This window comes from Otolemur garnettii, unplaced genomic scaffold, assembly GCF_000181295.1.
Source record: "Otolemur garnettii isolate 467f Iridium unplaced genomic scaffold, OtoGar3 scaffold00006, whole genome shotgun sequence".
NCBI lineage: Eukaryota > Metazoa > Chordata > Mammalia > Primates > Galagidae > Otolemur > Otolemur garnettii.
In genome coordinates, this window is record NW_003852401.1 from 26,643,996 (window position 1) to 26,656,936 (window position 12,941).

Below are 12,941 nucleotides of genomic sequence, written 5' to 3' on the forward strand. Positions count from 1 at the left end.
CCTCCCCTTTCCAGGATGCCCTCTGTGAATGTCCACGAAAGTCTCTGCATGTTTCATCATCTTTCCATCAAACTGATACATCATTCTCTTATTCCACAAATATTTACTGAATGTCTCCTAAGCAGGAAGCACTTTTCTCAACCCTGAATAGGACAAAGTTCCTGCCCTCATAGTGAGGCCATTCAGCCTAGCACATATATAGAGGCCTGAGCCACATAACGGTGTCAGCAGCAGGACCACACCTCTGATGGCAGTCCTGTAAGATTATAATGGAGCATATCTAGAAACCTGATATGGCTCGGCGCCTATAGCTCAACCGGCTAAGGCGTCAGCCACGTACACCTAAGGTGGCGGGTTCGAACCCAGCCCGGACCCGCCAAACAACAATGCCGGCTGCAACCAGAAAATAGCCGGGCGTTGTGGCGGGCGCCTGTGGTCCCAGCTACTTGGGAGGCGGAGGCAGGAGACTCGCTTGAGCCCAGGAGTTGGAGATTGCTGTGAGCTGTAATGCCACGGCACTCTACCCAGGGGGACAGCTTGAGGCTCTGTCTCAAAAAAAAAAAAAAAAAAACCTGATATATAGCACCTGATATTGACATTGTAAGTCAAATATTGCTCAGTAATAATGCTGGGATGTTTGGTTTTCCATGTGAAGAAATACATACTAGTAAAAATATTTTGGCTGGCTGCTGGGCTGGAGCTCACATCGGTAATCCCAGCACTTGGAGAGGCCAGTGTGAGAGGATCACTTGAGGCCAGGAGTTTGAGACCAGCCAGGACAACAAAGAGAGACCCTGTCTTTAAAACAAATAAGAAAAATTAGCCACGTGTGGTGTCACATGGCCTATAGTCCTAGGTACTTGGGAAGCTGATGTGAGAGGATCACTTGAGTCCAGGAGTTCAGAGCTATAGTGAGCTGTGATCACAGCCACTGTATTCTAGCCCGGGTAAGACCGTGTCCCACTCCCTCCCCCCAAATACACCTATGTCATCTAGGTTTCTGTGAGTACACTCTACGATGCTCATGCAAATTGCCTAACGACACATTTCTCAGGAAGTGTCCTCTTCATTAAGCGAGACGTGACTGTGTTCATACATTCAAGGAAGAAAAAGCACATTATTATCCATAAAAACAGGAGCTTCACTTGAAGCACTATAAACATGAATTCAGTAAAAACATGCAGTGACATTACCTTCTAGCTAAGTAACTTTTGAATGAGACATAAGCTGTCTTGGCTAACGTGTATAAAAGACTGGCAGCAAGCAGAATGTCTCCTTCATGAAATCAGCAGGATTGAAGAAGAATGGGAAATAGCCTGACTTTCTCACTGTTTCCTAATAATACCACGTCCATCTAGAATCACAGTGACTGGTGTGTGCTCCACACTTTGGGAAACAATGCCTTCATCCTATGAGTCACTAAGCAAGAAGTGATTCTTCACCTATGAGTCACTAAGCAAGAAGTGATTCTTATTTGTGTCCATCACCTTTCCAAGAATCTATTCCTTAGGCCTCGAAAGTCCCGATTCCCCCCACCCTGCCCCCAGTGACAACTGAGGTGCCTCAGAGGCCACAGTGTTGTGTGATCGGGAGAAATGATTTGTTATTTCTGCAGCATTCATTGATGGATTGGCTGGTCGTCTCTGAAACATCAGGATTGGAGTTCTTTTATTCTCTTTTATTGATACATTATAATTTACATATTTATGGGATACATGTGCTGGCTACATGCATAAAAGTGAAATGATCAAGTCAGGGTATCCATCATTTGAGCATTGATTGGTATTATTTCGTGTCCTCCCTTCTAGTTAACTTTCAAGTATATATAATATCATTGCTGAAGGTGGTCCCCTGGTCTGCTGTCAAACATAAGAACTATTTCTTCTATCTAGTTGTATGTTGATATATTCTTTGACTCCTGGTCTTTTTTTTTTTGAGACAGAGCCTCAAGCTATCCCCCTGGGTAGAGTGCCATGGCATCACACTCACAGCAACCTCCAACTCCTCGGCTCAAGCGAGTCTCCTGCCTCGGCCTCCCAAGTAGCTGGGACCACAGGCGCCCACCACAACGCCCGGCCATTTTTTAGTTGCTGCCATCATTGTTGTTTGGCGGGCCCGGGCTGGGGATTTGAACCCGCCACCTTAGGTGTATGTGGCTGGCGCATTAGCTGCTTGAGCCACAGGCGCCGAGCCGACTCCTGGTCTTAAGACAGAGAATGAGCTTTTATCCTCAAGTTGCATGTGTATGTCTGTGTGGGGTGCAACTGGGGACAAGTATAGCAGGGGAAGACTGGGGGTTTTCTGAACTTCCTATTATCACAGTGCTTTCTTCATAAAATGTTTTCATGTTCTGGTAGTTGGGCTGCACACTCTCCTATGTGAGATAAATTTCCTTTGGAGCTAGCTAAGACCTTGGAGATCATCTTCTTCCCTTACTCCTCTACACTGTCCATTCCAATCTCCTTTGAGAAGGAGGAAGCAGAGGTTGAGAGAGGGCAGGTGTCCTGCCCACAAGGACTGTGTCTGTAAGCAGCAAATTAGAATTTGAACCCCCATGCAGGCAATAGAAACCCATCACAAGGCCCCACCTTGTCTCCTAATTGCCTTGCTCACAGTTTTTCTTTCTCCCTTTCCAGGCAGTCCTGAGCCCTCTCATAGCCATTGCACTGAAAATATCCCAGATTCATGAGAGAACTGGCCGCAGGGGACCTACTGTCATCACCTGAAGGGAAGAAAGATCCCTCACCAGGGCCAAAGAGAGCGCTCGGCGGGAGATGCTTCACCAATGCCTTCTTGCTACCTGTTTGTGCCTCTTATGACTTTGGATAAAACAAAAGATTTTTGCTTTGGGGGGAAGGGGGGGTGGGTAGGAAAAAAAATCCGTTTTGTTTTGATTTTGACCAGTTCCTCCAAATGCAACAGGGTCTTTAGTGGTCTGTTAAAGCTGCACTATCACTTGCTAACTATAGTTCATCGCACAAAGGACCTTCCCCTTTTGAGAAAGAATAAGTGGGCTAGGACACTGTTAATCTGTGGATCATTGGTGCCATGGAAGAATAGGTTCTGAGATAATGAAAGAGAGTACAGTGAGAGATTGAAACTGACCTTGAGGCCTAGGTACCCCTGGACAGGCAGAAGATGACACTCCTCAGCACAGAGGAGGATTCAGCTCTTCTCCTAGGGCAGGTCTGCAATGAAGGAAGGTTTTAGAACTAATAGCCCACCTGGCTCCCACCAACCATTTGACAGCCCAACCTTCCCCATCTCCTCCCAGCATTCCTGTGCCACCTTCTCTCATGTCTTCTAAAGCTTTCTACAGATCACAATGGCACACTTCCAACAGAACATATCAAAGGATGTTTTTCTCTCTTATTTTATAAATAATAACGATTTTTAGCTATTAAACCAGCTGCCTTCCTTCACTTCCAGCCATTCATTGTGCAGGTGGGGAGAAGTTTCTTGATAAGACTCTGCAAATGAATGCTTAAAATTGGGGAGGGGCTCCTTCCTTGATGGCATCATGTAAGTTGAGACATGGGTTTATACAAATGCTCCCGAGAGGACAGAAATACCACTAGGTCTGAGAACTCTCTGCCTTTTTCAGTAAGGACCTATTTGAATGCACTCGTTTGGCCATGGTTCTGATCTTACTTATAGTGACTGTCCAAGGAGAGAATGAAACACTGTGAAAGAAGGAAATGAAGTGGTTGCCGGAAGAGAATATTACTGGTGGTCTATGCCTGATGAGATGGAGGGGAGGGCAGGGACCCCTGCTGGAAGGTAGAGGGGCACAAATGACTTTCTTTGCTTGGGAAAGGGATATTGCAGCTCTAGCAGCCTCGTTCCTACCCAGCCAGGACACTGGGTGCGTGGGACCTGTTTGCATCTGTTTTGCTTCCTTGGGAACGGCACACTCACTTATCCTGCCATTTGTGGAGATGACCTGGTGCACTTTGACTGTTAAGCAATGCATTATTGCTGTAGTCAAGGCTAGTGCAAGCAAGGAAACATTCCCAGGAAGGTATTTGTTTCCATTTTCTGTCTAAGCTTCTGTCACAAACTTGCTATGACATTTAGTAGCCAATAAAAAAAAAAATTCCTTATTTCAACCTTATCCAAGGATTGTGGAGTTCTGTTCATTTTTTTGTCTATCCTTTTGAGAAACGTCAGTGGGGATCACCTATACTGATAAATCTGCCTTTCAGAATACTCTCAAGGGCTATTTTTCACTGTTATAACCTGGGAAATGGTATTAAATAAATGAAACAAAGAAGGTGAATTACTGAGAACTGCCTTTGGGAGTCAGCAGACACTGAACTGGCATCTTTCATTGTAACTGTCTTTATTTCAGAGTAATAGGAAAGTGGCTTTGAGCTGAGATTCTAAAGCACCAGTTATGAAATTTATCCCAGTGGAATAAAATTTGCCTTAGAGCTTTGGTTCTCATCTCTTAAGTGGGGGTCCATGACAAACCAGCCCTCCATTCATTAATCATGGATGTGTTGGTCAGGATAATCAGATGGATTCTTAAGCATATTAGTTCTAGGTAAGAAAATACAGTAGAACCTCTGTAAGGTGACCACACAGGGATTGTAACAAACTGCTCAACATAATGGAGGTGATCAACCTAAGGAACTTCTATTGATTACATGTGGTGCATGTCCGGTCTATGAAAATTAGGTCAACTTAAGGAGATGGTCAAGGTAGGGAGGTTTCACTGTATTTATTTTTTTTCTAAAGTTGCAGAACTTTTAATCTTCTTTCACTTTTAAGTTCAAATGTAAATTAGCCCTCACTTAAAAATTCTGTTTATTTTGATACAGTCAGGTGTGCTCAATAGCCCAATCTATATTTACCCATTCATCCATCGATTCATTCATTCACTCATTCAGCAAACATCATTTGAGAGCAACTCATCTGGCAGAGTTCTGTATTCGATGTGACAGGGAAGTGGATAAAATGTTATTCCTGCTCTTAGGAGTTTATACATCAGGAATAGGAGGCTCCGACAAATATACACAAATATTCAGGCAGACGCAAATGTCACAGCGCAAGCATAGACAATGGGCTGTGGGAATATACAGAGAGGAGCGATTAACTTAGAGATGGTGGAATGCTAGATACTAAGTGGGTCTTCCCAAGAGCTGAATTTCTTGAGATTTGTAACCACTGATACAGTTTCACCAGGGGCAAATGAAACAAGAAAGACTCAGAGTCAGGAGCTGGGATGGCTGGAGAGGAGGCTTGCCTGGGTCTCGTGTGACTGGGGGAGTTGAAGCAGATGCAGGGCTGTCTGCAGAACAAAGGCTTGGGCCCAACCACAGAAAGAATTAGGTGCACGCTCCCTGTATTCACAGAGCTTTTTCTCAGCTATGTTGCCAAGGGAAGGTCCTTCAGCAGCTTTAGTGCACAGCCTGTCTCTGCCCCAGTTCCCATTGTCTAGGTATTATTTGTGCCTTACGTAACCTCCAAGCTCATCCTGCTGAACCGTACACGTATGTTCTCCTGTCTAATTCTCAGCACAGGTGAAAGGCAAGAAGTCACTCTTTCCCACATCGTGTTCTTTTATGTTCTTAAAGATGGTGCTCTAGTCGCTAGTTTTTAAGAGTCAGTGATTTGAGGGGTCCGAGAAATTTGTGGGACCCACAGCGTCAGTCCTGGAGGAAACTATGGCTGGAGTGTGGGGGTTGTCGGGGCCACTCTGGGGACCTACTGTTAGTGACAGTTTCCCTTACTACACCATGTGCCTCCAGAGAAATGGTAAGCAACACTGTCTCTACATAACGTAGTGCCACTTACCCAGGGTGTGTTTGGAAACGTCTGTGTATATGTGCCAGGGAGTCATTTAGTGGGAGAGGGCCAAGGATGATAGTACATGTTTCGCCAGGTGTCAGCCAGTGCCCCAAAATAAAAAGTGATTTCGTCCCAGTCAGGACTCTTGAATTTAGTGTCCTTGAACATGGGTGGAACCATTATTAAAATGAGGTCATTTTAATAATCATTTAATCAATCAATAATCAATAATCATTTATTGAAGCTTCCTAATGCGAGTGCAGCACATAGCCCCAGGGTTGGTGGGACAAAGTGTTGCTATGGAATGGCGTTATAGGCCGACGGGCTTGACAGGAAACAGGAAGCTTCAGGTGGATGGGCCCTCTCATGGTGGCACATTGGGCTGTCGGCTGCTCCAAGCCAGGACAGGAGTAATGGTATGGGGACTCTGGTTGGCCACTATGGGTCAGCGTAAGGCATAGGGATTTACTTCGCCATGGCAGGTGTGAGGAAGTTACAAGGCGCCTGTAGGAGCCAGGAATGGCGTAACAAGGTGGCTGCATTCTGGGGGGATTATGCACTGGATGTTCTTAAAGCACAGGGACGTGGACATCTCAGACATCTGCCTTGGGGAGATTTCCATTCCTGGGTATAGAAGAGTCTGAGAAACCGTGTGCTTTTGGAAGTGATGTAACCACCAGTAAATCAGCCTTTGGCCCTTCAACAGTTACTACCAGCGAGAGATTATCTGAGGCAGCAGAGCTTAGCAGAATGCCTGTTCCTCTCCAGCCTGCTGGAGTCCTCAGGAGAAAGAGCTCATGCAGTTGACAGCACCCTTGGTATGTGAGTCAGTTGGGTTGTCGTGGGACTTTATGGAACACAGCGAAGACCTCAATTATTAATCCCTGTCATGATCATCTTTTAGCACATAGTAAGTACCCTGCAATGTAGGTGAGCTGGGGCAATGTCTCATCAAAGACAACACATGTAAGTGGAATCTTGAAGGATGGATGGAAGTGTCAGTAAAAGCACTGGTGAGTTTTGTTGTTTTTTTTTTTTCCCCTTAGAACTCTTTTGATATGAGGACAATTAATGACACGGTGGCGAGGGGTGGGGAAAGGGGAGAGCAGAGAGAGAGGGGAGGAGGGAGGGGAGTGGGGGAAAGGAAGGGCAGAGAGAGGGAAGGAGGGTCTCAGTGTGTGACACATCTTGTACCCTCCATGAATCCCCAATAATTTAAAAAAAAAAACAAAACACTGGTGAGTTTTTAATGGAGGGGTTGCAAATGAACCCAATACAACACATATTCAGAAGATGCAGCATTATTTATTCAATAATTGACCTTGTCATCCTCATCTCCTGGGATGGTGGCAGTGTGTATTTACGTTTGCTGCTCAAAGGGACATTATGAAATGACAGTACTAAAAGGCCCTCGACCCTGAGAACTCCCTCCCCCATTGTATGTGAAACTACTATTCACCTCTGAGAGGAGGAAGTGAGTGGAGTCTCTGTTTTGAGAGGGTACTTTCCTCTTCCCACGCTCTCCTATTCTAGGTATCCTCCCCAACATTTATGGAATTGTGGTTGCCAATTCATCACCGTTACTTTATCATAAGAGAAGGAAGAGGAGGTACAAAGTGAACCCTTCAGAGATGACTAATGTATTATTATCAACCCAGAGAACATACGTGGACTTGTACGGTGAATTTCACTGCTGAACATCTCAAAGGGAAGATTTGCTTTGGGTTACGCCCATGTTCCTGAGGCTTGATGTTGAGTAAATATGTTAAAAATAGTCAGTGCCTATTAGTATTTTTTTTTTTCAAAAAGACTCTCCCAGGTTATTATCTGAACCAACAGCTGGTGTCCAATAATGTTTGGGTTTGCAGAAAGATTATCTTATTCATATCTTACACTGTGTTGGTTTCACATGATGAATATTTTAACTTAAAGGTTTCTGTTGATTTTTTTTTCTGATACCAAAAAAAAATGGGAAAAGAGAACATTTAAGTAAAAAATGTATTACAGCAGATTAAAACCATTTTTTATAGAAACCAAAATTAACATTTGTTTTACCTGATACCAGTAGTTGGAAAAACTACCTTTCACTAATGCAAAATCTGGAAGAAAGCCCAGTGATATTGCTGTGTAGGTCGGTGAATGTACTCAGACCACCAGGCAAAATTTCAGGATAACTGTCTTAGGAAAGGGACAGAAAGAAATGGCACAGGGATAAATCCGGCATTAGGAATGAATGACCAACTTCTTATTGGGCAACCTTGAATGATCTTCATCTGTAGTGACCTCCTTGATGTCAAGGATTCAAATCACAGATTCTCAAATTCATGCTTCATGGACCAGGATTTCCTTTTATGTGGCTTTTTGTGTATTTGTCAGGATATGGTTAATCTACCCACTCAGCAGTGTGGGGAAGATGTGGCCAACACAGAGACCCCATCCCATCTTGTTTGCTCTCTTTCTCCATGAAGGAGTCACATCCGTCCCTCTAACTGTCCCAAGCCCTTCCTGTGCTCATTTGTCAAGGGCTGTCATCCATTAGGAATCATACTTATTATCCATATAGTGATCAGTTTAAGGGAAACTCCACTGTGAGGCAAGGGCCCAGCTCCTAGCTGAAAACATGAAGGGCTTATTTATATTTTAAACAACCCTAAAGCAACCACCTCTGCTGCTCCAAGGGTTTTAAGATATTACAGCAATCCCTGGGACTCCACTTTCCGTTAGAGCCCATTCTCTGAAAAGGAAGAGAAATCCAAATCGCTCCCTGGAAGGAGGGAAGTGGGACAGAGCTAGCTTAGCACAAAAGGACAAGTAAGTAGATCCTCCTATTTCATTCTAGGGAACTTCTTCACTCTCCTGGAAGGCACTGCATGTTATTTTATTGGACAAGTAACTTCTCAAAGTCTCAGTTTTATACATCTGTAAAGTGGGAATAATCATAGCTCCTACCTCCTAACAATTGAATATGAATGAGAGCTAAATCACATGCATGAAAAGTCTATAGCACAAAACTTGCCCTATAAAAGGCATTCCATAACTGCCAGGTTTTAGCCCAGCATAAATGCCTCACCTGAAGCAGGAGGAAATGATACCCAGGGACAGACTCTCGTTCAAGTTCAGAAGCATTTGGCTGCATCTCTTTCCACAACCTTGCCACCTGACTTGTCTTCTTGTATTAGAAATACAGTAAAATTTTTAAGGAGGAAGCATTAGGTTATAAAATAAATGTCCCAAGTCTAAAAGTCAAGATCTATATCTTAAGATGTAAAGAATTTCCTGTTAATGAGGAAAGTACATCTTGAGAGTCTCTTGTCTTGCAAATTCTAGAGATTTACAGGGAGATCATTTGAATTATATACAAATATTTTAAAAATTTCACAAGATTTACATTAGACCATTTATGGCTAGTACAAATTCTTGCCCCCTCTGAATTCTGTGTATTATGAATTCTGTGTTCTATTCAATTAGCATCTATGAGAAATCTTATCGTGTCTGATTGTATGAGGACCTTTTTAAAAAATAGCTTATTAACATTTTGCATTTGAACCATTTTGAAAGTGAACATTATAATCATTTTTGCCTTCACATAGAAAAAAATAGATACATAATTAAAATAAGGTGATACAAAATAACATTCATGAGCTCCAAGGCCAAGTTTTCCAGGACGTCACTCTGGTACTATGGCCAGTAGAGGTTACTATAAAACCAGCTAATGAAATGCTGAGCAACCTACGTATTAAACACCGAACTGTCTCGTGATTTTTAGGTAAGGAAGTACGCGAAGGCACGTGGCTGTCCTGGCAATCTGTTCCTCCCTGTCCGGGGTGGTGGGAGGGGAACTGAGCGAGAGCAGAAGGCCCTCTGTGAGCAGAGCTCTCACGCCAAAACCTTTGTAGTCCCGATGCTTGCCTGGGCTGGGATCAGAGGGAATCTGCGGAGATGTCTGCTTGGTGGTGAAAGGGCCCACACTGCCCTTTCATGGCAGAGCTCATGTAGAATTGCATGGCTGTCCACATAGCAGCAGCCCCTGGTGAGCTCCCCTGCAGGGTCCCTGATGTGGCTTTGGCTCCCACAGTCCCTTGCCTGCCTTTGTGATTGATTAGCAGGTGATTCTGATAGGGTGCACCCCGAGAGCCGGAGAGCTTTCCAGCCTTCCTCAGCTTTGCCGCTCAGCATCCTCCAAGGTCGCTGCAGCCGCCAGGTTGGCTGCAGGCGCTGCCCTCCGCATAGGACGGAGGGGCTTCTGGGTGGGCGTCATTTTCATCCTGGAATTCCAGGCGCGTCTCTGTATAGAGAGGCGGAGGAATGCCGCAGGCCTCTCCCTCCACAGGACACGTCTGTTTCTCCGCACCAAGGCTCTCTGCATACGCTGGAGGGTAAAAGTCTGGCCTGGCGGACAGAACAGCCCAAACACGCATGAGTTACTTAGACAGTAGTGCCAGAGAGGCATATGGCTGCCTCTCTCCACTCGCATTGTGAGAAGTTAAACTGTTAAGAAACACTGATTTTTGAAACAGATGTACTTCTCCACTGCCATCACCAGTTTTTTAAAAAATGTACTGATCTTCCAGAAGAACCTCTCTATGGACGAGAAGGCTGTGCCTCTAGTCCTGTTTTTTCCAACAGGTTATTCCCAGCTATTCCTTCTCTCTTCCTCTTTCATTCATGGAAATAGAGCCACGCGGTGTGAGGTTCTCACCAGAGATGGGGGCGTCTCTCTACCCAGTACTTAGTCCACTCATCCTGGTTCCCACCCTCCACGGTATTTTCTACTCAATTGCACTCACTGTCTCAGATCTTGACGGCCAAGAAAATAATGAATGAAAACCAACTATGTGCAGATTCCTGAACTATACCAGATGTTTCTCTCTTTCCTAACACTCCTTCACATCTCAGCAGCTAGTTTCGATACAAACATACTCACTCTCCAACTATTTCAACTGACTCTATGCAGATTTCAGCTGTAGCTCTTTCAGTGCCATTAATAGGTTAATGGTAAAGGAGCCGTCCAGGCCAAGGGCCGATGTGCTGATTGGTAACCTTGCCCAATGTTGCTAATTGCTAAAACCCTTCTGGCTTCCCCATCATGAATGGGACTGGGGCTGGGTTGGAGGGGATGAAGAGAGGTGGGTGAGCTCAGCTGAGTTGTGTATTTATAGAGCGAGTCCTGCAGTGCCTGCAGGGAGTGTTTATGGCGGGTAACCACAACAGAACAGGGACTGCCTTTTGTGGCCACAACTCCACTCCAAATATTGCCAGGCCCAAAGCCAAAGAGCTGAAGGAGCTATCTACTGTACATCATAAATCTCAGCCCTCACTCAGAATAGCCAAGGCTGCGTCACCAGGCACATGTGGAAAGGCGTTTTACACAGCTAGGTGAGCTGTTCCTCGGAGTGATTTGAGAGGCTCTAGGATGACTGCCACCTGTCCCCAAATCTCAAGTACTTCTCTCAGTCCCATCGTCTTCTCACTGCCAGGTACATTCCTGATGCCCTGAATTCCTCCACCACAGACCCATTTGCTTCGATACCTCAACCTGGGAACCTATTTTGAGTGCAAGGCCTCCTCAGAAATATAACTTCCCCGGCTGAATAATTAATTAGATCCCTGAAGAAGAGGTAGTAAAATGGGGCTATCATGATGTCCATCATTTACTTTCCAATATTTCAGCACAGACAAGATAACATATTATGCATGTATTAGTAAATTTCAGCCACCTCCTAAGGGCAATCAGTACTTTATCAGGAATCCAAACTCTAGAGGTAGTCATCTAACAACTAGGCAAAAACCAAAAATCATTACTCTAGAAAAAGCTTCTACAGTGATTTCCTTTCTCTTAATTTCTAATCAAACCCAGAAACCTTGCTGGTCAATATCATAAACATTGGAAATGAGCTTTGGTTGTTGTCATTAGTATCTTATTCATCAGCATACAACGGTCAAAAATGAAATGTGGTAACATTGCTTTTACATGGAGTACAAGATACATGAAGTAGCTGAAATGGGTTAGATACTCCCTACCCTTGCATGAGGAGGGCACAAGGACCTAAGAATGTTACCCGAGGCTTTATCCCTAAATAGTCCTGCGTTCAGCCAAGAATTAGGAGGTTTCTGTTTGCCTGATATAGACCCTAAGTTAACTGAATCTTTTTTTTTTCCTTGTGGTAAAATATATATAACACAAAATTTGCTGTTCTTAAGGAGTCGCAGGAAGTATATTCATATTGTTGTGTGAACATCGTCAGAACTGTTCCACCATCCCAAACTGAAATTCTCTATTCATTAAATAATAACTCCCCATTCTCCCCTCCCCTAACCCCTGGTGACCACTGTTCTACTTTCTGTCTCCATGAGTGGAACTACTCTGGGTACTCCACAGAAGTGGAGTTACACAACACTTTCCCTTTGTGACTGGCTTATTTCACTCAGCGTGATGTTTTCAAGGTTCATCCAAGTTGTAGCTTGTGTCAGGATTTTATCCCTTTTAAAGGCTGACTGATACTCTATATAAACACCACGTTTGTTTATTCATGTATCCATCGATGGACATTTGAGTCTTTTCTGCCTTTTGGCTATTAGGAGTAACAGACATTGGTGAACAAGCATCTATTTGAGTCCTTGAATTCAATTCTTTGGTGTGTAGACTCAGAATTAGCTATAGAATGTACAATTGCCGGATCAAATGGTAATTCTGTATTCAATGTTTAGATGAACCTCATTCTTTCTCCACCCTGGTTGCACCCTTTACATTCCCACCAGCTAGGCACAAGGGTTCCAATTTCTCGACATCCTCACCAATGCTTGTTGTCTTGTTTTTGGACAATCATTTCCCTAATGCATGAGGTGGTAAGGTTAACTCAATCTCTTACCTTTAGAATATCGTCACCCTGCCTTGAACAAAACTTTTCTACAAGGTGCGATCAAGACATCTAAAAAGAGACTGAGCTCGGAGCTCCCTGAGCTCACCAAGGTGACAGGTCTGATTTTCTGCCTTCTTGCTTGTTTGTTGTATAGCAGAATTTGGTCTGGGTCTTGCTTTCCTTAAAACCTGGGAGCCAAGCTCGGCGCCTGTGGCTCGAGCAGCTAAGGCGCCAGCCACATACACCTAAGGTGGTGGGTTCGAATCCAGCCTGGGCCCGCCAAACAAC

General features: G+C 44.3%; 2 protein-coding genes across 2 annotated transcripts in view; one reads left to right on the plus strand and one right to left on the minus strand.

Annotated features, from left to right (window-relative positions):
• PGM5 (phosphoglucomutase 5) overlaps positions 1-4,114 on the plus strand; it is a 170,457-nt gene extending 166,343 nt beyond the window's left edge. The window contains exon 11 of the mRNA XM_003782926.1: positions 2,637-4,114. Coding sequence (XP_003782974.1) covers positions 2,637-2,726 — 90 coding nt within the window. The 3' untranslated portion in view covers positions 2,727-4,114. The remainder of the gene's footprint in view (positions 1-2,636) is intronic.
• A 5,727-nt stretch (positions 4,115-9,841) lies between these two features.
• The window catches only part of TMEM252 (transmembrane protein 252), a 3,933-nt gene continuing 833 nt past the window's right edge, over positions 9,842-12,941 (minus strand). The window contains exon 2 of the mRNA XM_003783045.3: positions 9,842-10,182. Coding sequence (XP_003783093.1) covers positions 9,963-10,182 — 220 coding nt within the window. The 3' untranslated portion in view covers positions 9,842-9,962. The remainder of the gene's footprint in view (positions 10,183-12,941) is intronic.